Here is a 24,801-nt window from a genome sequence, read left to right as displayed (position 1 = left end):
CAGTATTGTAGTTCTGATTAAACCATTACCATTATTCAGTATTGTAGTTGTGATTAAACCATTACCATTATTCAGTATTGTAGTTGTGAATAAACCATTACCGTTATTCAGTATTTTAGTTGTGATTAAACCATTACCATTATTCAGTATTGTAGTTGTGATTAAACCATTACCATTATTCAGTATTGTAGTTGTGATTAAACCATTACCATTATTCAGTATTGTAGTTGTGATTAAACCATTACCATTATTCAGTATTGTAGTTGTGATTAAACCATTACCATTATTCAGTATTGTAGTTGTGATTAAACCATTACCATTATTCAGTATTGTAGTTGTGATTAAACCATTACCATTATTCAGTATGGTAGTTCTGATTAAACCATTATTCAGTATTGTAGTTCTGATTAAACCATTATTCAGTATTGTAGTTGTGATTAAACCATTACCATTATTCAGTATTGTAGTTCTGATTAAACCATTACCATTATTCAGTATTGTAGTTGTGATTAAACCATTACCATTATTCAGTATTGTAGTTCTGATTAAACCATGACCATTACTCAGTATTGTAGTTCTGATTAAACCATGACCATTACTCAGTATTATACAGAGTTCAACTATTCCACTGGGTGAAGTATTCCTTGAGGTGGAAAGCATGTGGAATGTGACGCCGATGAGCATTTGAGATGAAGAGATGCAGTCACCCACTCCCAAAACGTTTCCAAATGGTATTTACAGTAACTGACTCAAGAACTCGACCAGAAACTCAATCAAATCCAAGCTCTAGTGTTTATTGGGATCAAAACATTTAAATATAGGCTTTAAAAAGCAGACTTACCACCGGAAACAAACCATTACATACAATCTAAATGATAAATTATATACAACCGATATTGTCTACATACTGCACAGCCCATCCAAATCACCTAGGAAACCGCCAATGTTGTTATTTTCTTTCTTGTTAAGGGACATTTCATCAATCATTTACAAAGACAGAAAATATTGAACTTCCAAAAGGTCTATAATGTATTAAGGCAACCATGTGTAGCTGGGTGAACTGCAGAATGTATACAATAGGGCTGCGTCTTAAAGGGCACCCTATTCCCTATATAGTGCACTACATTTGACCAGGGCCCATAGTGCACTATATAGGGAATAGGGCTGCGTCTTAAAGGGCACCCTATTCCCTATATAGTGCACTACGTTTGACCAGGGCCCATAGTGCACTATATAGGGAATAGGGCTGCGTCTTAAAGGGCACCCTATTCCCTATATAGTGCACTACGTTTGACCAGGGCTTATAGTGCACTATATAGGGAATAGGGGTGCTATTTGGGGTACATACTAGATTTCCTTCAATACGGTGACCTGGGTTATTGACAGCCTGTAAAGTGTCCTGTGCTGATCAGTATTACCGTCAGGTGACTTGGATTTCACAACGTTGTAACACAATTGGCACACACAACAACAACAAAAACGTGTTTACAATACTAATGTAAATATATTACTCGCATCCTAAACTTTGATACCTTTAATTCAAAAACTATAACAGCTAAAAGGGTTGACAAAGTCAATTATAATAATAAAAAATAATATATATATATATATATAAAGGATATATGTGTGATAAATAACAATTCAGTAAGATATATTTGAATTAAAGAAACGTCACATATCTAAATACGCAATGAAAGGAACAAAGAAATCACACTATCATGAAGTCCATCATCCCGTTTTCAGACTGTCATGAAGCAGAACATACCAAATCCAGTTTAACTTCTTGATTGGAATGTAAAACCATATATATATTATTATATAAACATATACTGTTTTTACACTATTATGTTGACCCGGACTATGCTGTGTTGGCTCTCTCAAACACTTCTACAGATCTCTGGCTGCAATCCTGACTTGAGATTTGAGAACGTAACTCGAATCCTCGATGCAGATCATGACCCGGGTACATAGGGGGCCACCGTATGGGGAATAGGGTGTCATTTGAGACTCGGCCATACATCCACTTAACCAGAGGGTACACTCTTCCACTAACCAGTTACTACAGTAATATCTACAGTATATGACCTCAATGCTCTATTGATGGGGGTAACGATGACGACGATGGCGACGTGTCTGTGGCAGCGTCGTTCAGGCCTTGTTTGAAGAAGCTGCCCTTCATCTTCAGTCTGTGGATTCTGCAAACAGACACAAACACATAGGGTTGGGCAAAGGAAGTATGTCATTGGGTGGGCTGCAACTGATCATGTCATATCTCTTTTCCTGCTCCCGTTAGTCACATGGTCAGGAAGAACTCCCTAACTATATTGAAACCGACCAATGGAAATAAGATACTTCTTTGTGTTATCCTATAATATTTTATGTTATACTTGATTATTTTTGATGAGTGAATTGCCATTGTATTGGTTTGTGGCTGTATATTTTTTCTCTTGTGTAATAAATTAAATCAACCAAGTTAGTTTCACCGAGTCTCTTACCTCTCATGCGTCCTGCTGTTCTGATCCTCTTTAGACTTGGTGAAGGTCACAGGGTCCCCTCCTTGGACCAGGTGAGCAAACTTCCCGTCACTTTCCGCTCTGAAAATCACCCTGCAGGAGAAGAAAGTCACAATCAGCATCATACACACATACACTTAAAATCACTCCATTCATCTCAACTCAAGATACTCACTGTGGATTGTTGACTAGAGTTCAGTATAGCAGAGTACAGTAGAGTAAAGTAGGGTAGAGTAGAGTAGAGTACGGTAGAATAGAGTAGAGTAGGGTAGAATAGAGTAGGGTAGAGTAGAGTAGGGTAGAATAGAGTAGAGTAGAGTAGGGTAGAATAGAATAGAGTAGAGTAGAGTAGGGTAGGGTAGGGTAGAATAGAGTAGAGTAGGGTAGAATAGAGTAGGGTAGAATAGAGTACAGTACAGTAGAGTAGGGTAGAATAGAGTAGAATAGAGTAGGGTAGTATAGAGTATGATATAGTAGGGTAGGGTAGAATAGAATAGAGTAGAGTAGGGTAGAATAGAATAGAGTAGAGTAGGGTAGAATAGAGTAGGGTAGAATAGAGTAGAGTAGGGTAGAATAGAATAGAGTAGGGTAGAATAGAGTAGGATAGAGTAGGGTAGGGTAGAATAGAGTAGGGTAGAATAGAGTAGAGTAGGGTAGAATAGAGTAGAGTAGAATAGAGTAGAGTAGGGTAGAATAGAGTAGGGTAGAATAGAGTAGGGTAGAATAGTGTAGGGTAGAATAGAGTAGGGTAGAATAGCGTAGGGTAGGATAGAGTAGGGTAGAATAGAGTAGGGTAGGATAGAGTAGGGTAGGATAGAGTCGGGTAGAATAGAGTCGGGTAGAATAGAGTCGGGTAGAATAGAGTCGGGTAGAATAGAGTCGGGTAGAATAGAGTCGGGTAGAATAGAGTAGGGTAGAATAGAGTAGGGTAGGATATAGTAGGGTAGAATAGAGTAGGGTAGGATAGAGTAGGGTAGAATAGAGTAGGGTGGAATAGAGTAGGGTGGAATAGAGTAGGGTAGGATAGGGTAGAATAGAGTAGGGTAGAATATAGTAGGGTAGAATAGAGTAGGGTAGAATAGAGTAGGGTAGAATAGAGTAGGGTAGAATAGCGTAGGGTGGGATAGCGTAGGGTGGGATAGCGTAGGGTGGGATAGCGTAGGGTGGGATAGCGTAGGGTAGTATAGAGTAGGGTAGAATAGAGTAGGGTAGAATAGAGTAGGGTAGGATAGAGTAGGGTAGAATAGAGTAGGGTAGAATAGAGTAGGGTATGATAGAGTAGGGTGGAATATAGTAGGGTAGAATAGAGTAGGGAAGAATAGAGTAGGGTAGAATAGAGTAGGGTGAATAGGGTAGAATAGAGTAGAGTAGAGTAGAATAGAGTAGGGTAGAATAGAGTAGAGTAGGGTAGAATAGAGAAGGGTAGATTAGAGTAGGGTAGAAAAGAGTAGGGTAGGATAGAGTAGGGTAGAATAGAGTAGGGTAGAATATAGTAGGGTAGAATATAGTAGGGTAGAATAGAGTAGGGTGGAATAGAGTAGGGTAGAATAGAGTAGGGTGGAATAGAGTAGGGTAGAATAGAGTAGGGTGAATAGGGTAGAATAGAGTAGAGTAGAGTAGAATAGAGTAGGGTAGAATAGAGTAGGGTAGAATAGAGTAGGGTAGAATAGAGTAGGGTAGAATAGAGTAGGGTAGAATAGAGTAGGGTAGGATAGAGTAGAATAGAGTAGGGTAGAATAGAGTAGGGTAGAATAGAGTAGGGTAGAATAGAGTAGGGTAGAATAGAGTAGGGTGAATAGGGTAGAATAGAGTAGAGTAGAGTAGAATAGAGTAGAGTAGGGTAGAATAGAGTAGGGTAGAATAGAGTAGGGTAGAATAGAGTAGGGTAGAATAGAGTAGGGTAGAATAGAGTAGGGTAGAATAGAGTGGGGTAGAATAGAGTGGGGTAGAATAGAGTAGGGTAGAATAGAGTAGGGTAGAATAGGGTAGAATAGAGTAGAGTAGAGTAGAATAGAGTAGAGTAGAATAGAGTAGAGCAGGGTAGAATAGAGTAGGGTAGAATATAATAGAGTAGAGTAGGGTAGAATAGAGTAGAGTAGAGTAGGGTAGAATAGAGTAGAGTAGGGTAGGGTAGAATATAATAGAATAGAGTAGAGTAGGGTAGAGTAGAGTAGGGTAGGATAGAGTAGAATAGAGTAGGGTAGAATAGAGTAGGGTAGAATAGAGTAGGGTAGAATAGAGTAGGGTAGAATAGAGTAGGGTGAATAGGGTAGAATAGAGTAGAGTAGAGTAGAATAGAGTAGAGTAGGGTAGAATAGAGTAGGGTAGAATAGAGTAGGGTAGAATAGAGTAGGGTAGAATAGAGTAGGGTAGAATAGAGTAGGGTAGAATAGAGTCGGGTAGAATAGAGTAGGGTAGAATAGAGTGGGGTAGAATAGAGTGGGGTAGAATAGAGTAGGGTAGAATAGAGTAGGGTAGAATAGGGTAGAATAGAGTAGAGTAGAGTAGAATAGAGTAGAGTAGAATAGAGTAGGGTAGAATAGAGTAGGGTAGAATATAATAGAGTAGAGTAGGGTAGAATAGAGTAGAGTAGAGTAGGGTAGAATAGAGTAGGGTAGAATAGAATAGGGTAGAATAGAGTAGAGTGGGGTAGGGTAGAATATAATAGAATAGAGTAGAGTAGGGTAGAGTAGAGTAGGGTAGGGTAGAATAGAATAGAGTGAGTAGAGTAGAATAGAGTAGGGTAGAATAGAGTATAGTAGGGTAGAGTAGAGTAGGGTAGAATAGAGTAGAGTAGAGTAGGGTAGAATAGAATACAGTACAGTATAGCAGAGTAGAGTAGAATACAGTACAGTAGAGTAGAGCGGAGTAGAACAGAGTCGAGTAAACTTTTCAGCCCACTCTACTGTACTGTGTTGTACTCTACTGTACTCTACAGTACTCTACTAGAGTTAAGTCAATCAAGTAGTTCCCTAAGGTAAGTTCATATACAAGAGATAGATATGGTAGACTGCAGTAGACAGATGAAAGTAGATGCTGACTTGGACTGGGTCTCTCCGGTTTTGACTCTAATCCTGCGGATCATGAACTCGTTTGAGTTGAAGAAAGAGAAGTAAGAGTCACTGTCCCACTGCAGCGTGACTCTCAGCAGCTCTCCCAGGTCTACGTCAGTGGTCAGTAGGAAGGACACAGTGGTGTTGGTGGCCACGTTGGACCTGTGTTGGGGGGGGTTAGCACAGTTAGGTAAACGCATATGAAATAAAACAACCAGAACTTTTAAAACGGGCTGCTGGGCCGGAAATAATTATTTGTTTTGCTCTTTTATAAATCAGCAGTGCACGGGAATTACGCACAACTTCACTGTACCATTTCAATAGACAATGTAAAGTAACACTGAAGTAACCTAATGTAAATCGACTGTAAACTAAACAGAACATTAACCCCCCAAAAAAGACCTAACTTGGTACTAAATTGTAAGAAGTTTAATGTTTAGCAGAGCTGCTTACAGAATGAGTTGGACTTCCTCCTTCTCTCCGCGGGTTCCATAAAGAGACACTATGAAGGGCTGCTCGTTTAGACTCAGGTTCTGCTGCTTGAAGACATGGAACTTTATCTGGTAGTGGAAGACTGAGGGTGGAGAACAGGACAGATTGTTTACGCATCATAAACAAGACGAAGAAGAAGTAAAAGAAGAAGAATAAGAAGGAGGAGAACCTAGATACTACAATGCGGAACTTTGACGAGCTTTCTCAGTTTGATCTGCATTGTTTAGGAACACACCGACCCAGCTATCAATCAGCTGTTTAACAGATTCACCAACCCACCTTTGAAGGGCATACTGGCGCCGGTCTTCAGGTACATCTTGGCGCTCCTGGTGGTGCGTATCTTGTTGACCCCGAAGCCCAGGTTGTTGCAGCGGTTCTTACGGCAACTGAGACACAGGCCCCTGTTGAAAGCGTCTTTGGAGTTGCAGCGGTAGGCCATGCTTTGCTGCTGTTTGTTCACCAGCGAGTCGATGAACAGGTGCACAGAGCGCTCGTGGGCGCACTTCACGATCTGATCCATGTCTGTTTCAATAAAATAAATCAATAAATGCAGGGTATGGCACAGGAGAGGAATAGTTATGAGTGATGTGTGTCAGACATTATGTTCACCTTCAGAACACCAATGCAGAGCGAGTGTCCTCTTACTACTAATCGCCACACTGTACTGTTGAACAACAAACTACAAACTAAAAAACATCAGCGTTACCCAATCCATTCCTCTCGGACTCCCGGGTGTCTTGAACATTCTGTTCCGTAACAACATTAGTACGTTTCATTCAACACGTAAAGTCTTGATGATGAGTTGGATAGAATCAGATGTTGTAATGCTGAAATACAACGTAAATGTGCAACAGGCACATCTGAAGGTCAATGAAAAACAGATTGGGAAACAATGATGTTCTCTTGTGTGTGCTTTTTTTGTCCTACACTTGTGTAATGATTTTTTTTTTTTTTTTTTTATCACCACAGTGTGAATCCAGGGTTGGTCGAGAACGAGGCTAAGTCTAAGAAGTCTACTTAGATACCAGGTAGAGAAATCCAGTAATTATATATGGAATTCTATGACTGTAGATATAGTTCTATCAAACTACAGTGCGATTGTTTGTGGGATTTGGAGTTAAGCCGGGGTCTACTTACTGTAGATGCCTAGTTCTACAGAGCCCTACGGTGGAGGTGTCATAATACCCATAAAACCTAGCGGTCAAACAGGGAAATGGTTCCAATCGTTTTTCCTCCATTTATTTTTCCCATAGGGAATTTTAGAAACACTTAAAATAAGGGCTGTGTTTCATGTAGGCTTTACCCTGGCATGACGTTGATAACCATGTCAATCTTTCTTGGACAAGGTGACTTTTATCAATATAGTCGGCTTTATTTACTCTCAGATTCGAAATTGCTAATTATCATCATGCCAGACTACAAATCCCTGCTAGTTCCTGCACGTCATCTCTAGCTGACACCTTTGCTAAAGAAGTATTGTGTCAATTTAAAACTTGCACAAGACAGTTCACAGAATTGTAAATGTAATTGTAAAGTCATTACTAAATTTAGCTCACATTAGATAGTTAATCCAGAGATTCTTACCTTTCCCTTGATTCGGCAGTCTCATCCTGATCATCATGGTATTTGTAGTTCTTTATGATAGCCACATTAGCAGCTAATTAGCATTTCATTTTGGAGGTAAATACAGGCAAATGATAAAAGTCGCCTTGTCCTAGAGAGACTTACCATGGTTATCAAAATGTTACGCCCTATGGGAAAAATGAATGGTGGAGAAATGATTGAAGCCGTTTCCTTGTTTGACCGCTCTCTGCTGCCCTACATACATAGACATGGAATCACTGGTCATTTTAATAATGTTTTACATACTGCTTTACTCATTTCATATACATGTATATGCTGTATTCTATTCTACTGTATTTTAGTCAATGCCACTCCGACATGGCTCGTCCTAATATTTATATATTTGTTAATTCCGTTCTTTTACTTTTAGATTTGTTAATTGTTGTGAATTGCTAGATACTACTGCACTGTTGGAGCTTGGAACACAAGCATTTCACTACACCCGCAATAACATCTACTAGATGTGTGTATGAGGCCAACCTTTTTTATGTTGATTTGATTTGATATTTTATGGGTATTATGACTCATACTGTGGTACTCTATTAAACTACAGTGTGAGGGTTTGTGGGAGTTGGAGTTAAGCCTGTGTCTTCTCACTGTAGATGCCTAGTTCTATTGAACTACAGTGTGAGGGTTTATGGGAGTTGGAGTTAAGCCTGTGTCTTCTCACTGTAGATGCCTAGTTCTATTGAACTACAGTGTGAGGGTTTATGGGAGTTGGAGTTAAGCCTGTGTCTTCTCACTGTAGATGCCTAGTTCTATTGAACTACAGTGTGAGGGCTTATGGGAGTTGGAGTTGGAGTTAAGCCTGTGTCTTCTCACTGTAGATGCCTAGATCTATTGAACTACAGTGTGAGGGTTGGTGGGAGTTGGAATGAAGCCTGGGTCTTCCCACTGTAGATGCCTAGATCTATTAAACTACAGTGTGAGGGTTTATGGGAGTTGGAGTTAAGCCTGTGTCTTCTCACTGTAGATGCCTAGATCTATTGAACTACAGTGTGAGGGTTTGTGGGAGTTGGAGTGAAGCCTGGGTCTACTCACTGTGGAGGCCAAAGCTTCTCATCATGTCTACGGTGTGCCGGAAGGAGCAGCCTGGCTGCGCGGTTCCTCCGTTGGGGTAGATGTCCACGTGGCCCACGGGTCTCTGGATACCGATACTGAGATCTGGAGACCCCCTGGTGTTGGTGTGGAGGACGTCCACAAATGTTGCATCGTCGGGAGACAGGCGGTTTAGGTGCTCAGCGTATTCGAAGCGAGGCCCAGCTGGATCCAAGCCTGACAGAGAGAGCAGGACAGGGAGAGGGACATTAGAGAACTGGTATCTAACAGAACTACTATAATCTGCTCTGTTGTTAATAATAGTTAGGAACTACTGCATATATTCAGAACACTGTCAGCCTGCTGTTGTGGTGCCAGCCTGCTGTTGTGGTGCCAGCCTGCTGTTGTGGTGTCAGCCTGCTGTTGTGGTGTCAGCCTGCTGTTGTGGTGTCAGCCTGCTGTTGTGGTGTCAGTCTGCTGTTGTGGTGTCAGTCTGCTGTTGTGGTGTCAGCCTGCTGTTGTGGTGTCAGCCTGCTGTTGTGGTGTCAGCCTGCTGTTGTGGTGTCAGCCTGCTGTTGTGGTGTCAGCCTGCTGTTGTGGTGTCAGTCTGCTGTTGTGGTGTCAGTCTGCTGTTGTGGTGTCAGTCTGCTGTTGTGGTGTCAGTCTGCTGTTGTGGTGTCAGCCTGTTGTTATGGTGCCAGTCTGCTGTTGTGGTGTCAGCCTGCTGTTGTGGTGTCAGTCTGCTGTTGTGGTGTCAGCCTGCCATGATGTATTAGAACACATGGTTCAAAGTACAAGCCTTTTGAGTGTTATACAGCAGTATTTTGGGGTGTTATAAATAGTAATTTCAAGGGGTTATAAATAGTCCTTTTGGGTGTTATAAATAGTAATTTTGGGTGTTATAAATAGTCCTTTTGCGTGTTATAAATAGTCATTTTGGGTGTTATAAATAGTCCTTCTGAGTGTTATAAATAGTCCTTTTGGGTGTTATAAATACACCTTTTGGGGGGTTATAAATAGTTATTTTGGGTGTTATAAATAGTTATTTTGTGTGTTATAAATAGTCATTTCGGGTGTTATAAATAATCATTTTACATTCATACAACTTCTCACTGATAAAAAGAACATGTGTAACATGAGTTATTATTCCCTCAAACTGAACTCAACCTGAAGTTAGTTCAGTAGGACCTCTGAAAGGTCCATCCAGCGTTCTTAAGGCCTAAAGGCATTGCCTTAAACTGATACAGGTCAAATAAGGAGTTGCTACTGCCTTGGATTCGGCCCTGGCCTGAACCGTTATGTTATCTGAGGTGGGGAATGGCATGCTTAGTTATACAAATAAGTTGAGATGGATGGGAAGGGCAAAGAAAATGCAGTGGTAACCTGTATCAGTTTATCGGCCTGTATCCGTTTAAAGCCATTACCCAAAGCCTTCGGGCCTGTATCAGTTTAAAGCCATTACCCAAAAGCCTTCGGGCCTGTATCAGTTTAAAGTCATTACCCAAAAGCCTTCAGGCCTATATCAGTTTAAACCCATTACCCAAAGCCTTCGGGCCTGTATCAGTTTAAACCCATTACCCAAAGCCTTCGGGCCTGTATCAGTTTAAAGCCATTACCCAAAGCCTTCGGGCCTGTATCAGTTTAAAGCCATTACCCAAAAGCCTTCAGGCCTGTATCCATTTAAAGCCATTACCCAAAAGCCTTCAGGCCTGTATCAGTTTAAAGCCATTACCCAAAAGCCTTCGGGCCTGTATCAGTTTAAAGCCATTACCCAAAAGCCTTCAGGCCTGTATCAGTTCAAAGCCATTACCCAAAAGCCTTCGGGCCTGTATCAGTTTAAAGCCATTACCCAAATGCCTTCGGGCCTGTATCAGTTCAAAGCCATTACCCAAAAGCCTTCAGGCCTGTATCAGTTTTTAAAGCCATTACCCAAAAGCGTTCGGGCCTGTATCAGTTTAAAGCCATTACCCAAAAGCCTTCAGGCCTGTATCAGTTTAAAGCCATTACCCCAAAGCCTTCGGGCCTGTATCAGTTTAAAGCCATTACCCAAAAGCCTTCAGGCCTGTATGAGTTTGAAGCCATTACCCAAAAGCCTTCGGGCCTGTATCAGTTTAAAGCTATTACCCAAAGCCTTCGGGCCTGTATCAGTACAAAGCCATTACCCAAAAGCCTTCGGGCCTGTATCAGTTTAAAGCCATTACCCAAAAGCCTTCGGGCCTGTATCAGTTTAAAGCCATTACCCAAAAGCCTTCGGGCCTGTATCAGTTTAAAGCCATTACCCAAAAGCCTTCGGGCCTGTATCAGTTTAAAGCCATTACCCAAAAGCCTTCGGGCCTGTATCAGTTTAAAGCCATTACCCAAAAGCCTTCAGGCCTGTATCAGTTTAAAGCCATTACCCAAAAGCCTTCAGGCTTGTATCAGTTTAAAGTCATTACCCAAAAGCCTTCGGGCCTGTATCAGTTTAAAGCCATTACCCAAAAGCCTTTGGGCCTGTATCAGTTTAAAGCCATTACCCAAAGCCTTCGGGCCTGTATCAGTTTAAAGCCATTACCCAAAGCTTATTGGCCTTAAGCATACTGGAGTGACCTTTCAAATGGGCTGATGTAGGGAGTTCTTGAGAAACTGTGAGATGTCACCTTTTTTTGTCTATATAGATGACATCGTCGTCTACACCCCCAACAAGTCTCAATGCTATCTTCAGAAAACTCCATGATGCCAACTGGTTAACAAAAAACAGCTGTACATCTTCTCACTAAGTCTAGGCAATCACACTCACTCTAAGAGAGGGGAAATGAGTTGGGTGTTTACTTAAGCAGTGATTGGCTGACCAAAGTGGGGTGACTGCAAATTGATAGGCAACAAACCATTATAACTGCTATAGGGGTGCAACGTAAATACCAAAAAATAATTCAGGGAAAACTTGTATATGTTAGGTTTAGATCAGAGCCTAATGACACAGCAGTGATTAGGTTGATTGACAGATGGACAGATACCATACGAGGGCTGGGTCCTACCCAGAGCCACATACTTCTCTGTTATATATATTTTTGGGTCCTACCCACCAGTGATATTACTCTGTTATCTGGCTGTGGTCTGGTCCTACCCACCAGTTATATTACTCTGTTATCTGGCTGTGGTCTGGTCCTACCCACCAGTTATAATACTCTGTTATCTGGCTGTGGTCTGGTCCTACCCACCAGTTATATTACTCTGTTATCTGGCTGTGGTCTGGTCCTACCCACCAGTTATATTACTCTGTTATCTGGCTGTGGTCTGGTCCTACCCACCAGTTATATTACTCTGTTATCTGGCTGTGGTCTGGTCCTACCCACCAGTTATATTACTCTGTTATCTGGCTGTGGTCTGGTCCTACCCACCAGTTATATTACTCTGTTATCTGGCTGTGGTCTGGTCCTACCCACCAGTTATATTACTCTGTTATCTGGCTGTGGTCTGGTCCTACCCACCAGTTATATTACTCTGTTATCTGGCTGTGGTCTGGTCCTACCCACCAGTTATATTACTCTGTTATCTGGCTGTGGTCTGGTCCTACCCACCAGCGGGTCCCTGAGTAGCAGAGTTGAGGTGGATTGAGAGATGGTTATATGTCTCTATTGGTCCTACAGAAACCTGCTCATACAGGCACCGTACGAGGGATGAGAGCATCTAAGTCCTACCCACCAGTGATCCTGTTGACCTTATTGTTGGTCAGGTTTCCAGCTACGCCAGCCACGTGTGCTCCCAGGCTGTAGCCCAGCAGGTGGAGGTTCTTCAGGTCATACTTCAGATCCACCTGAGGGGAGGTATCGTTTACTTTTAACAGAGGATTGGTGCGTTTCAGATCCACATAAATAACTGCACATTTCAAGTAAGAGAACACATGGATTATGGTTCTGGAATGATCAGTGTGGTAGAACAGTCGACTATCACATCAAACTGCATCGATCTCCATTGCTAATTCTCTCTCTCTCTCATCACCCCCCCATCTCTCTCTCTCATCACCCCCCCATCTCTCTCTCTCATCACCCCCCCATCTCTCTCTCTCATCACCCCCCCATTTCTCTCGTCACCCCCCCATCTCTCTCTCTCTCATCACCCCCCCATCTCTCTCTCTCTCATCACCCCCCATCTCTCTCCCTCATCACCCCCCCATTTCTCTCTCTCTCGTCACCCCCCCATCTCTCTCTCTCTCTCTCTCGTCACCCCCCCATCTCTCTCTCTCATCACCCCCCCATCTCTCTCTCTCATCACCCCCCATCTCTCTCTCTCATCACCCCCCCATTTCTCTCTCTCTCGTCACCCCCCCATCTCTCTCTCTCTCTCTCATCACCCCCCCATCTCTCTCTCTCTCATCACCCCCCCATCTCTCTCTCTCTCATCACCCCCCCATCTCTCTCTCTCTCATCACCCCCCATCTCTCTCTCGTCACCCCCCTCTCTTTCTCTCTCTCTCTCTCTCGTCACCCCCCCATCTCTCTCTCTCTCGTCACCCCCCCTCTCTTTCTCTCTCCCGCTTTCTTTCTCTCTCTCCTTGCTAATGCAAATATACAGATCACAGATCAGGCAAATTAAGCAATTTGAGCACCCCGTAAAAGGATTCGGAAGTTTGTAATTTCTACGTAGAAATTTCAGATTAGATTCTCCCTTATGAAAAAAGTATCAACCCCTACAAAAATGTCGATTAATAATAATTCACATTTCCTGTTGATGCAGGATTATGTACCTGCTGTAGCAAACTGGCTCAAATTAAGACCCAACATCTGTATATAAATCCAGGGGTGAAAGTACGGCAGATACGTAAAAATAAATAGTGGGGGTACGCCATACCTGTAAAACATGAGCCTATCACAACAGGTGGTATGGCCTACTCTCCAAATTGCGATGTGGTTCAACGAGAACACATTTTGCCAAGGCAGATATGAGTGGCCGACACCGAGACACGGGCGGAAAGCAATGGACACATAAATTCTAGCCTAATGACAATCGCCAAATGTCATTACACTTTTTTTGCCATTTTGTCTTAAAGATGTCTCTTTCTATTCACCTCTGTTTGGTGGCTGGAAATATGTTACGTGTGGATGAACGGGCGCTGGGTACACCTAGTAAAGGAGCCCTTTGATGGGATTGGTTGACAATCAGATGAAAACATCACGATTGGTTGTGCCACTTCAAAAGATAATACATTTTAAAAGTTAAATTACAAATCTTTAGACGAGTGCCAGAGTGATCCTATTGAATTAATAGGGATTCTATATGGATTTCCATGATTAAGAGGTAGTGTTACGGGAAGAAATTACATCTACTTTCGCCCTTGTATAAATCCAATATATTATCATTACAGTATCGTACCAAAACGGCATCATGATCAAACCCTCACCTCCAGCCAGTTGATGAGCCTGGCCACATCCTTTCCAACCAGCTTGGTGTTGGCAGCAGAGTTGGGGTAGTAGTGCTGGGCCCGGTCCAGCCAGTCCACCACTAGAACGTTGGCATTGGGCACACGCTCAAACAGGGCCGCTACCAGCTTGTGGATCCAGCTCTCAAACAGACCTGCCACCTAGAACACAAGGCAGGAAGATACAAGTGTATTAGGGAGGACTTACAGGTTCGTTAGGGCAAACCTCAAAGACACACTATTCCCTATGTAGTACACTACTAACCAGACCCTATGTAGTACACTACTAACCAGACCCTATATAGTACACTACTAACCAGACCTTATGTAGTACAGTACTAACCAGACCCTATGCAGTGCAGTACTAACCAGACCCTATGCAGTGCAGTACTAACCAGACCTTATGTAGTACAGTACTAACCAGACCCTATGTAGTACACTACAAACCAGACCCTATGTAGTGCAGTACTAACCAGACCCTATGTAGTACACTACTAACCAGACCCTATGCAGTGCAGTACTAACCAGACCCTATGCAGGGCAGTACTAACCAGACCCTATGCAGTGCAGTACTAGCCAGACCCTATGTAGTGCAGTACTAGCCAGACCCTATGTAGTGCAGTACTAGCCAGACCCTATGTAGTGCAGTACTAGCCAGACCCTATGTAGTGCAGTACTAGCCAGACCCTATGTAGTGCAGTACTAGCCAGACCCTATGTAGTGCAGTACTAGCCAGACCCTATGTAGTACACTACTAACCAGACCCTATGTAGTACACTACTAACCAGACCCTATGTAGTGCAGTACTAGCCAGACCCTATGTAGTGCAGTACTAGCCAGACCCTATGTAGTACACTACTAGCCAGACCCTATGTAGTGCACTACTAACCAGACCATATGTAGTGCAGTACTAACCAGACCCTATGTAGTGCAGTACTAACCAGATCCTATGTAGTACACTACTAACCAGACCCTATGTAGTGCAGTACTAGCCAGACCCTGTGTAGTGCAGTACTAGCCAGACCCTATGTAGTACACTATTAGCCAGACCCTATGTAATGCAGTACTAGCCAGACCCTATGTAGTGCAGTACTAACCAGATCCTATGTAGTACACTACTAACCAGACCCTATGTAGTACAGTACTAGCCAGACCCTATGTAGTGCAGTACTAGCCAGACCCTATGTAGTACACTACTAGCCAGACCCTATGTAGTGCAGTACTAGCCAGACCCTATGTAGTGCAGTACTAGCCAGACCCTATGTAGTACACTACTAACCAGACCCTATGTAGTACACTACTAACCAGACCCTATGTAGTACAGTACTAGCCAGACCCTATGTAGTACACTACTAGCCAGACCCTATGTAGTGCAGTACTAGCCAGACCCTATGTAGTGCAGTACTAGCCAGACCCTATGTAGTACACTACTAACCAGACCCTATGTAGTGCAGTACTAACCAGACCCTATGTAGTGCAGTACTAACCAGACCATATGTAGTACACTACCAGCCAGGCCCTATGTAGGGCAGTACTAGCCAGACCCTATGTAGTGCAGTACTAGCCAGACCCTATGTAGTACACTACTAACCAGACCCTATGTAGTGCAGTACTAGCCAGACCCTATGTAGTGCAGTACTAGCCAGACCCTATGTAGTGCAGTACTAACCAGACCCTATGTAGTGCAGTACTAACCAGACCCTATGTAGTACACTACTAGCCAGACCCTATGTAGTGCAGTACTAGCCAGACCCTATGTAGTGCAGTACTAGCCAGACCCTATGTAGTACACTACTAACCAGACCCTATGTGGCAGCACTACATTAGGGTTACTGTGTAGGTTGAGAAGTGTGGTATTGTCCTCTGTGGTGTATTGCTGTGGAGTTGGTATGTCCTTCCTGCCTAGTGTTGTGGAGTTGGTATGTCCTAGTGCTGTGGAGTTGGTATGTTCTAGTGTTGTGGAGTTGGTATGTTCTAGTGTTGTGGAGTTGGTATGTTCTAGTGTTGTGGAGTTGGTATGTCCTAGTGCTGTGGAGTTGGTATGTCCTAGTGTTGTGGAGTTGGTATGTCCATCCTGCCTAGTGCTGTGGAGTTGGTATGTCCTAGTGCTGTGTAGTTGGTATGTTCTAGTGTTGTGGAGTTGGTATGTCCTAGTGTTGTGGAGTTGGTATGTTCTAGTGCTGTGGAGTTGGTATGTCCTAGTGTTGTGGAGTTGGTATGTCCTTCCTGAATAGTGCTGTGGAGTTGGTATGTCCTAGTGCTGTGGAGTTGGTATGTTCTAGTGTTGTGGAGTTGGTATGTTCTAGTGTTGTGGAGTTGGTATGTCCTTCCTGCCTAGTGCTGTGGAGTTGGTATGTCCTAGTGCTGTGGAGTTGGTATGTTCTAGTGTTGTGGAGTTGGTATGTTCTAGTGCTGTGGAGTTGGTATGTCCTAGTGATGTGGAGTTGGTATGTTCTAGTGCTGTGGAGTTGGTATGTCCTAGTGCTGTGGAGTTGGTATGTCCTTTCTGCCTAGTGTTGTGGAGTTGGTATGTCCTAGTGTTGTGGAGTTGGTATGTCCTAGTGCTGTGGAGTTGGTATGTCCTTCCTGCCTAGTGCTGTGGAGTTGGTATGTTCTAGTGTTGTGGAGTTGGTATGTCCTAGTGCTGTGGAGTTGGTATGTCCTAGTGTTGTGGAGTTGGTATGTCCTAGTGTTGTGGAGTTGGTATGTCCTAGTGCTGTGGAGTTGGTATGTTCTAGTGTTGTGGAGTTGGTATGTCCTAGTGCTGTGGAGTTGGTATGTCCTTCCTGCCTAGTGTTGTGGAGTTGGTATGTTCTAGTGCTGTGGAGTTGGTATGTCCTTCCTGCCTAGTGTTGTGGAGTTGGTATGTCCTAGTGCTGTGGAGTTGGTATGTCCTAGTGCTGTGGAGTTGGTATGTCCTTCCTGCCTAGTGATGTGGAGTTGGTATGTCCTAGTGCTGTGGAGTTGGTATGTCCTAGTGCTGTGGAGTTGGTATGTCCTAGTGCTGTGGAGTTGGTATGTCCTTCCTGCCTAGTGCTGTGTAGTTGGTATGTCCTAGTGCTGTGGAGTTGGTATGTCCTAGTGCTGTGGAGTTGGTATGTTCTAGTGTTGTGGAGTTGGTATGTCCTTCCTGCCTAGTGCTGTGGAGTTGGTATGTCCTAGTGCTGTGGAGTTGGTATGTCCTTCCTGCCTAGTGATGTGGAGTTGGTATGTTCTAGTGCTGTGGAGTTGGTATGTCCTAGTGCTGTGGAGTTGCTATGTCCTTTCTGCCTAGTGTTGTGGAGTTGGTATGTCCTTCCTGCCTAGTGCTGTGGAGTTGGTATGTCCTTTCTGCCTAGTGCTGTGGAGTTGGTATGTCCTAGTGCTGTGGAGTTGGTATGTTCTAGTGCTGTGGAGTTGGTATGTTCTAGTGCTGTGGAGTTGGTATGTCCTAGTGTTGTGGAGTTGGTATGTCCTTCCTGCCTAGTGATGTGGAGTTGGTATGTCCTAGTGCTGTGGAGTTGGTATGTTCTAGTGTTGTGGAGTTGGTATGTTCTAGTGTTGTGGAGTTGGTATGTCCTAGTGCTGTGGAGTTGGTATGTCCTAGTGCTGTGGAGTTGGTATGTTCTAGTGCTGTGGAGTTGGTATGTTCTAGTGCTGTGGAGTTGGTATGTCCTAGTGCTGTGGAGTTGGTATGTTCTAGTGTTGTGGAGTTGGTATGTTCTAGTGCTGTGGAGTTGGTATGTTCTAGTGCTGTGGAGTTGGTATGTTCTAGTGTTGTGGAGTTGGTATGTTCTAGTGTTGTGGAGTTGGTATGTTCTAGTGCTGTGGAGTTGGTATGTTCTAGTGTTGTGGAGTTGGTATGTTCTAGTGCTGTGGAGTTGGTATGTTCTAGTGCTGTGGAGTTGGTATGTTCTAGTGCTGTGGAGTTGGTATGTTCTAGTGTTGTGGAGTTGGTATGTTCTAGTGCTGTGGAGTTGGTATGTTCTAGTGCTGTGGAGTTGGTATGTTCTAGTGTTGTGGAGTTGGTATGTTCTAGTGTTGTGGAGTTGGTATGTCCTAGTGTTGTGGAGTTGGTATGTCCTAATGCTGTGGAGTTGGTATGTTCTAGTGTTGTGGAGTTGGTATGTCCTAGTGCTGTGGAGTTGGTATGTCCTTCCTGCCTAGTGCTGTGGAGTTGGTATGTCCTAGTGCTGTGGAGTTGGTATGTCCTAGTGCTGTGGAGTTGGTATGTCCTAGTGCTGTGGAGTTGGTATGTCCTAGTGCTGTGGAGTTGGTATGTCCTAGTGCTGTGGAGTTGGTATGTCCTAGTGCTGTGGAGTTGGTATGTCCTAGTGCTGTGGAGTTGGTATGTCCTAGTGCTGTGGAGTTGGTATGTCCATCCTGCCTAGTGTTGTGGAGTTGGTATGTCCTAGTGCTGTGGAGTTGGTATGTCCTAGTGCTGTGGAGTTGGTATGTCCTTCCTGCCTAGTGATGTGGAGTTGGTATGTCCTAGTGCTGTGGAGTTGGTATGTCCTAGTGCTGTGGAGTTGGTATGTCCTAGTGCTGTGGAGTTGGTATGTCCATCCTGCCTAGTGTTGTGGAGTTGGTATGTCCTAGTGCTGTGGAGTTGGTATGTCCTAGTGCTGTGGAGTTGGTATGTCCTAGTGCTGTGGAGTTGGTATGTCCTAGTGTTGTGGAGTTGGTATGTCCTAGTGCTGTGGAGTTGGTATGTCCTTCCTGCCTAGTGCTGTGGAGTTGGTATGTCCTAGTGCTGTGGAGTTGGTATGTCCTTCCTGCCTAGTGATGTGGAGTTGGTATGTCCTAGTGCTGTGGAGTTGGTATGTTCTAGTGTTGTGGAGTTGGTATGTTCTAGTGCTGTGGAGTTGGTATGTTCTAGTGCTGTGGAGTTGGTATGTTCTAGTGTTGTGGAGTTGGTATGTTCTAGTGTTGTGGAGTTGGTATGTTCTAGTGCTGTGGAGTTGGTATGTTCTAGTGTTGTGGAGTTGGTATGTTCTAGTGCTGTGGAGTTGGTATGTTCTAGTGCTGTGGAGTTGGTATGTTCTAGTGTTGTGGAGTTGGTATGTTCTAGTGTTGTGGAGTTGGTATGTCCTAGTGCTGTGGAGTTGGTATGTCCTTCCTGCCTAGTGCTGTGGAGTTGGTATGTCCTAGTGCTGTGGAGTTGGTATGTCCTAGTGCTGTGGAGTTGGTATGTCCTAGTGCTGTGGAGTTGGTATGTCCTAGTGCTGTGGAGTTGGTATGTCCTAGTGCTGTGGAGTTGGTATGTCCTAGTGCTGTGGAGTTGGTATGTCCTAGTGCTGTGGAGTTGGTATGTCCTAGTGCTGTGGAGTTGGTATGTCCATCCTGCCTAGTGTTGTGGAGTTGGTATGTCCTAGTGCTGTGGAGTTGGTATGTCCTAGTGCTGTGGAGTTGGTATGTCCTTCCTGCCTAGTGATGTGGAGTTGGTATGTCCTAGTGCTGTGGAGTTGGTATGTCCTAGTGCTGTGGAGTTGGTATGTCCTAGTGCTGTGGAGTTGGTATGTCCATCCTGCCTAGTGTTGTGGAGTTGGTATGTCCTAGTGCTGTGGAGTTGGTATGTCCTAGTGCTGTGGAGTTGGTATGTCCTAGTGCTGTGGAGTTGGTATGTCCTAGTGTTGTGGAGTTGGTATGTCCTAGTGCTGTGGAGTTGGTATGTCCTTCCTGCCTAGTGCTGTGGAGTTGGTATGTCCTAGTGCTGTGGAGTTGGTATGTCCTTCCTGCCTAGTGATGTGGAGTTGGTATGTCCTAGTGCTGTGGAGTTGGTATGTCCTAGTGCTGTGGAGTTGGTATGTCCTAGTGCTGTGGAGTTGGTATGTCCTAGTGCTGTGGAGTTGGTATGTCCATCCTGCCTAGTGTTGTGGAGTTGGTATGTCCTAGTGCTGTGGAGTTGGTATGTCCTAGTGCTGTGGAGTTGGTATGTCCTTCCTGCCTAGTGATGTGGAGTTGGTATGTCCTAGTGCTGTGGAGTTGGTATGTCCTAGTGCTGTGGAGTTGGTATGTCCTAGTGCTGTGGAGTTGGTATGTCCTAGTGCTGTGGAGTTGGTATGTCCATCCTGCCTAGTGTTGTGGAGTTGGTATGTCCTAGTGCTGTGGAGTTGGTATGTCCTAGTGCTGTGGAGTTGGTATGTCCTAGTGCTGTGGAGTTGGTATGTCCTAGTGTTGTGGAGTTGGTATGTCCTAGTGCTGTGGAGTTGGTATGTCCTTCCTGCCTAGTGCTGTGGAGTTGGTATGTCCTAGTGCTGTGGAGTTGGTATGTCCTTGTGCTGTGGAGTTGGTATGTCCTAGTGTTATCTCTCCCTTGTGCCCAAAGTAATGGCCCCTCTGGGATAAATACATGATATGTGTTAAATGTCATTGACCGAGCCTGAGGGATTCCCATTAGGGTAAAGCACACATAACAGCATGTAGCAGCTTGTGACAGCATGTAACAGCATGTAGCAGCTTGTGACCGCATGTAACATCATGTAACAGCTTGTAGCAGCATGTAACAGCATGTAGCAGCTTGGATCAGGCTACACTCCTGTTATCCAGCTGATCTGGGACCAGTCTACACTCCTGTTATCCAGCTGATCTGGGACCAGTCTACACTCCTCTTATCCAGCTGATCTGGGACCAGTCTACACTCCTGTTATCCAGCTGATCTGGGACCAGTCTACACTCCTCTTATCCAGCTGATCTGGGACCAGTCTACACTCCTCTTATCCAGCTGATCTGGGACCAGTCTATACTCCTGTTGTCCAGGTGACCTGGGACCAGTCTACACTCCTGTTGTCCAGGTGACCTGGGACCAGTCTACACTCCTGTTGTCCAGGTGACCTGGGACCAGTCTACACTCCTATTGTCCAGGTAGCTACTTACCGACCAGCCATGTATGATGGCGAACGTGGGTAAACTGATGTTGAAGCCACACTGTGTGACTGTATTCTTTTTGCCTGGCACCAGGTAACACAGATCCTCCTCTGGCTCTTCGACTGAACGTACTGAGAACTTGGTCTCTATGTCAGTGTAGTCCAGTATCCAGTCTGTACCGTTGCCTGGAGGGACAGAGGGAGAGATTAAAGACATGATCCCCACTTTGTATCAAGTGTTTCTAAAACATTTAGTACATGGCAATTAATGACCTATTATGCTGGCGGATACAGTAACAGTATAGGCACAGATGTTTATAGACACCGGTGTTCAAAGACACCGGTGCATATTCTCATGGGTTCAAAAGCACAAAATGTCCCTTAAGACTGTAGAGGTTCAACCAGAGAGAACTAGTCATTCCTCTCTCAGATTGCAAAATTATAAAATCATCCCAAACCTCATCATTTATAATATTTTGTTAAAGTTTAAAAACATAATCTGATACATATTTAAATATGAATGTGCATATATACAAATATGGTTATAAGGAACAGGGTTCATGTACATATGAATGTGTCATGATTTCGTGAAATCTCTTCTAGCCCATATGTTCAGGTGATCTGGGACCAGGGTCCTCTTCTCCTAATAAAACACCAACAGGTTAGGGTAGTGTTGTTCCTACAAATAATGAACTGTCTGTCCGAGCTCAAAATAGGTTAATGGAAACTGCCTTCGTGGAAACTGCCTCATCCAAATGCCAACTTTCCAATTTCCGTGGCACAAATGTTACAATTGTTAAAAAACTCACCGCACCTTTTATCAACAGCACGTAGCCTATTATAATCTGTTTATAAAACATAAATATAATTACATTTTTTACATAACTTTTTGTATTCAGAATAATGCATGAATGAATTTGAGAAAATAAAAGAATCGTCCAACTTACTGAGAGCAGGAGTTTCAATGTTGAAGAGAGACTCACATGATGACTTGATACAAATCCCAATTATGATCAACCAGGTGATTTCTTTTCCCATAGTACAGTTGATTCAATTTAATTAAAGAACTTTCCAAAATGAAAAAGAAAATTGTTCGTCACTTTAATGCGGTGGAATGTATTTTACAGCTTGTAAAAGTCTATTTTTGTAAAGTTGTCCAACTACGTAATATGATATTCACTTGAACTTGAAGGTTTCAAATGGTGTATTTATATCGGCCCCGTAGACGCATGTAAATCCAACCCTATTTCTATTGGTCTAAAACATGGGCAAGGCGTGGACAACCTTCCCAAATGGGGGCAATGTCAACAAATCACGTGTCTGCTTCAGGGCTACTGTTCTTTCCCGAGTACTTACCTGGTATGGTACACTGACTGTGTACAAAAATACACACACACACACACACACACACACACACACACACACACACACACACACACACACACACACACACACACACACACACACACACACACACACACACACACACACACACACACACACACACACACACACACACACACACACAGTAGGCATGCATACACTATATATACAAAAGTACGGGAACACTCCTTCAAATTAGCAGATTCGACTATTTCAGGCACACCCATTGCTGATAGGTGTGTAAAATAGAGCACACAGCCATGCAATCTCCATAGACAAACATTGGCAGTAGAACGGCCTTACTGAAGAGCTCAGTGGCTTTCAACGTGGCACCATCACAGGATAACACCTTTACAAGTCAGTTTGTCAAATTTCTGCTCTGCTAGAGCTGCACTGGTCAACTGTAAGTGCTGTTATTGTGAAGTGGAAACGTGTAGGAGCAACACCTGCTCAGCCGCAAAGTGGTAGGCCACACAAGTTCACAGAACGGGACCACCGAGTGCTGAAGCGCGTAGCGCGTAAAAATCTCCTGTCCTCGGTTGCAACATTCACTTCCGAGATCCCAACTGCCCTTGAAAGCAAGGTCAGTACAAGAACTGTTTATCAGGGAACTTCATGAAATGGGTTTCCAATGCCGAGCAGCCAGATCACCATGCGAAATACCAAGCGTCGGCCGGAGTGGTGTAAAGCTCGCAACTATTGGACTCTGGAGCAGTGGAAATGCTTTCTATGGAGTGATGAATCACTCTTCACCATCTGGCAGTACGACGGACGAATCTGGGTTTGGTGGCTGACAGGAGAACGCCACCTGTTCCAATGTATAATACCAACTGTAAAGTTTGGTGGATGAGGAATAATGGTCTGGGGCTGTTTTTCATGGTTCAGGCTAGTCCCCTTAGTTCCAGTGAAGGGAAATCTTAACACTACAGCATACAAAGACATTCTATATGATTCTGTGCTTCCAACTTTGTGGCAACAGTTTGGGGAAGAACCTTTCTTGTTTCAGCATGACAATGGCACCGTGCACAAAGCGAGGTCCATACAGAAATGGTTTGTTGAGATCGTTGTGGAAGAACTTGACTGACCTGCACAGAGCCCTGACCTCAACCCCGTCGAACACCTTTGGGATGAATTGGAACGCTGACTGCGAGCTAAGCCTAATCGCCCAACATCAGTGCACGACCTCACTAATGCTCTTGTGGCTGAATGCCCACAGCAATGTTCCAACATCTAGTGGAAAGCCTTCCCAAAAGAGTGGTCCCGTGTGGCTCAGTTGGTAGAGCATGGCGCTTGCAACGCCAGGGTTGTGGGTTCATTCCCCACGGGGGGACCAGGATGAATATGTATGAACTTTCCAATTTGTAAGTCGCTCTGGATAAGAGCGTCTGCTAAATGACTTAAATGTAATAAATGTAAATGAGTGGCAGCTGTTATAGCAGCAAAGGTGGACCAACACAATAATAATGCCCATGATTTCAGAATGAGATGTTCGACGAGCAGGTGTACATCACCTTTAGTTATTATATAGACCATTTACTGTTGTAGTAAATATTAGTAATGGCTAATATTCTATGCATTGTAGAATTACTCACTTTAGCAGACAGCAACCTATATTATTGTAATGATATGTCCAAAATAATACACAATCATGAAATAAGACTATAACCACAATTAATATAATAAATCATTCAATTTTAGCCTATCCACAGATCTATTCTAGTTCAACCCCCATGCCCCCATCTCAGACAATCTGATAAGCTGCCCCTATTTAGTTCAACCCCCATGCCCCCATCTCAGACAATCTGATAGGCTGCCCCTTTTTAGTTCAACCCCCATGTCCCCATCTCAGACAATCTGATAGGCTGCCCTTTTTTAGTTCAACCCCCATGCCCCCATCTCAGACAATCTGATAAGCTGCCCCTATTTTAGTTCAACCCCCATGCCCCCATCTCAGACAATCTGATAAGCTGCCCCTATTTAGTTCAACCCCCATGCCCCCATCTCAGACAATCTGATAGGCTGCCCTTTTTTAGTTCAACCCCCATGCCCCCATCTCAGACAATCTGATAAGCTGCCCCTATTTAGTTCAACCCCCATGCCCCCATCTCAGACAATCTGATAGGCTGCCAATGCCTGTTCTCTTCAAGAACACACCATCCACAGTTAGCGTGCTTCTGCTGTTATTGACGTTTGACACATTTATTTTGCCATTTAGCCTTCCACATGTTGTAAGGTTTGTCACTGATGTCGCTCATGTCCCATGTCTCAATAACTGTGTTTCATCGTTAATCACAAGCACCAATGAAACATCAAAGATACCTGTTTCACTAAGGCAGGTATAGGACTGTAATAAATGATGACATCATTTACCAATGTGAATTAATATCATCCCAAGGGCTGTAAAAAGAAAAAGAATAATAAAAGAAGCTTAGCAGTAGCAAACATCTGTCTAAAAATAAC

General features: G+C 43.8%; 1 protein-coding gene across 1 annotated transcript; it reads right to left on the bottom strand.

The window, feature by feature from the left end:
* Positions 1 to 773: 773 nt before the first annotated feature.
* LOC129813565 (lipoprotein lipase-like) lies at positions 774 to 22,159 on the bottom strand. The gene is made up of 10 exons (XM_055865880.1): positions 21,906 to 22,159; positions 20,969 to 21,144; positions 14,096 to 14,275; positions 12,401 to 12,512; positions 8,723 to 8,956; positions 6,338 to 6,580; positions 6,020 to 6,140; positions 5,555 to 5,728; positions 2,496 to 2,606; positions 774 to 2,195 (listed from the first exon to the last, which is right to left on the bottom strand). The coding sequence occupies exons 1-10, from the start codon at positions 21,994 to 21,996 to the stop codon at positions 2,087 to 2,089; spliced, it is 1,551 nt and encodes a 516-aa protein (XP_055721855.1). The 5' UTR covers positions 21,997 to 22,159; the 3' UTR covers positions 774 to 2,086.
* Positions 22,160 to 24,801: the final 2,642 nt, after the last annotated feature.

The sequence above is a fragment of the Salvelinus fontinalis genome, chromosome 17 (genome assembly GCF_029448725.1).
Source record: "Salvelinus fontinalis isolate EN_2023a chromosome 17, ASM2944872v1, whole genome shotgun sequence".
Lineage (NCBI taxonomy): Eukaryota > Metazoa > Chordata > Actinopteri > Salmoniformes > Salmonidae > Salvelinus > Salvelinus fontinalis.
Note: the sequence above shows the minus strand (reverse complement) of the source record. Positions and strands in the feature narration are given on the sequence as shown.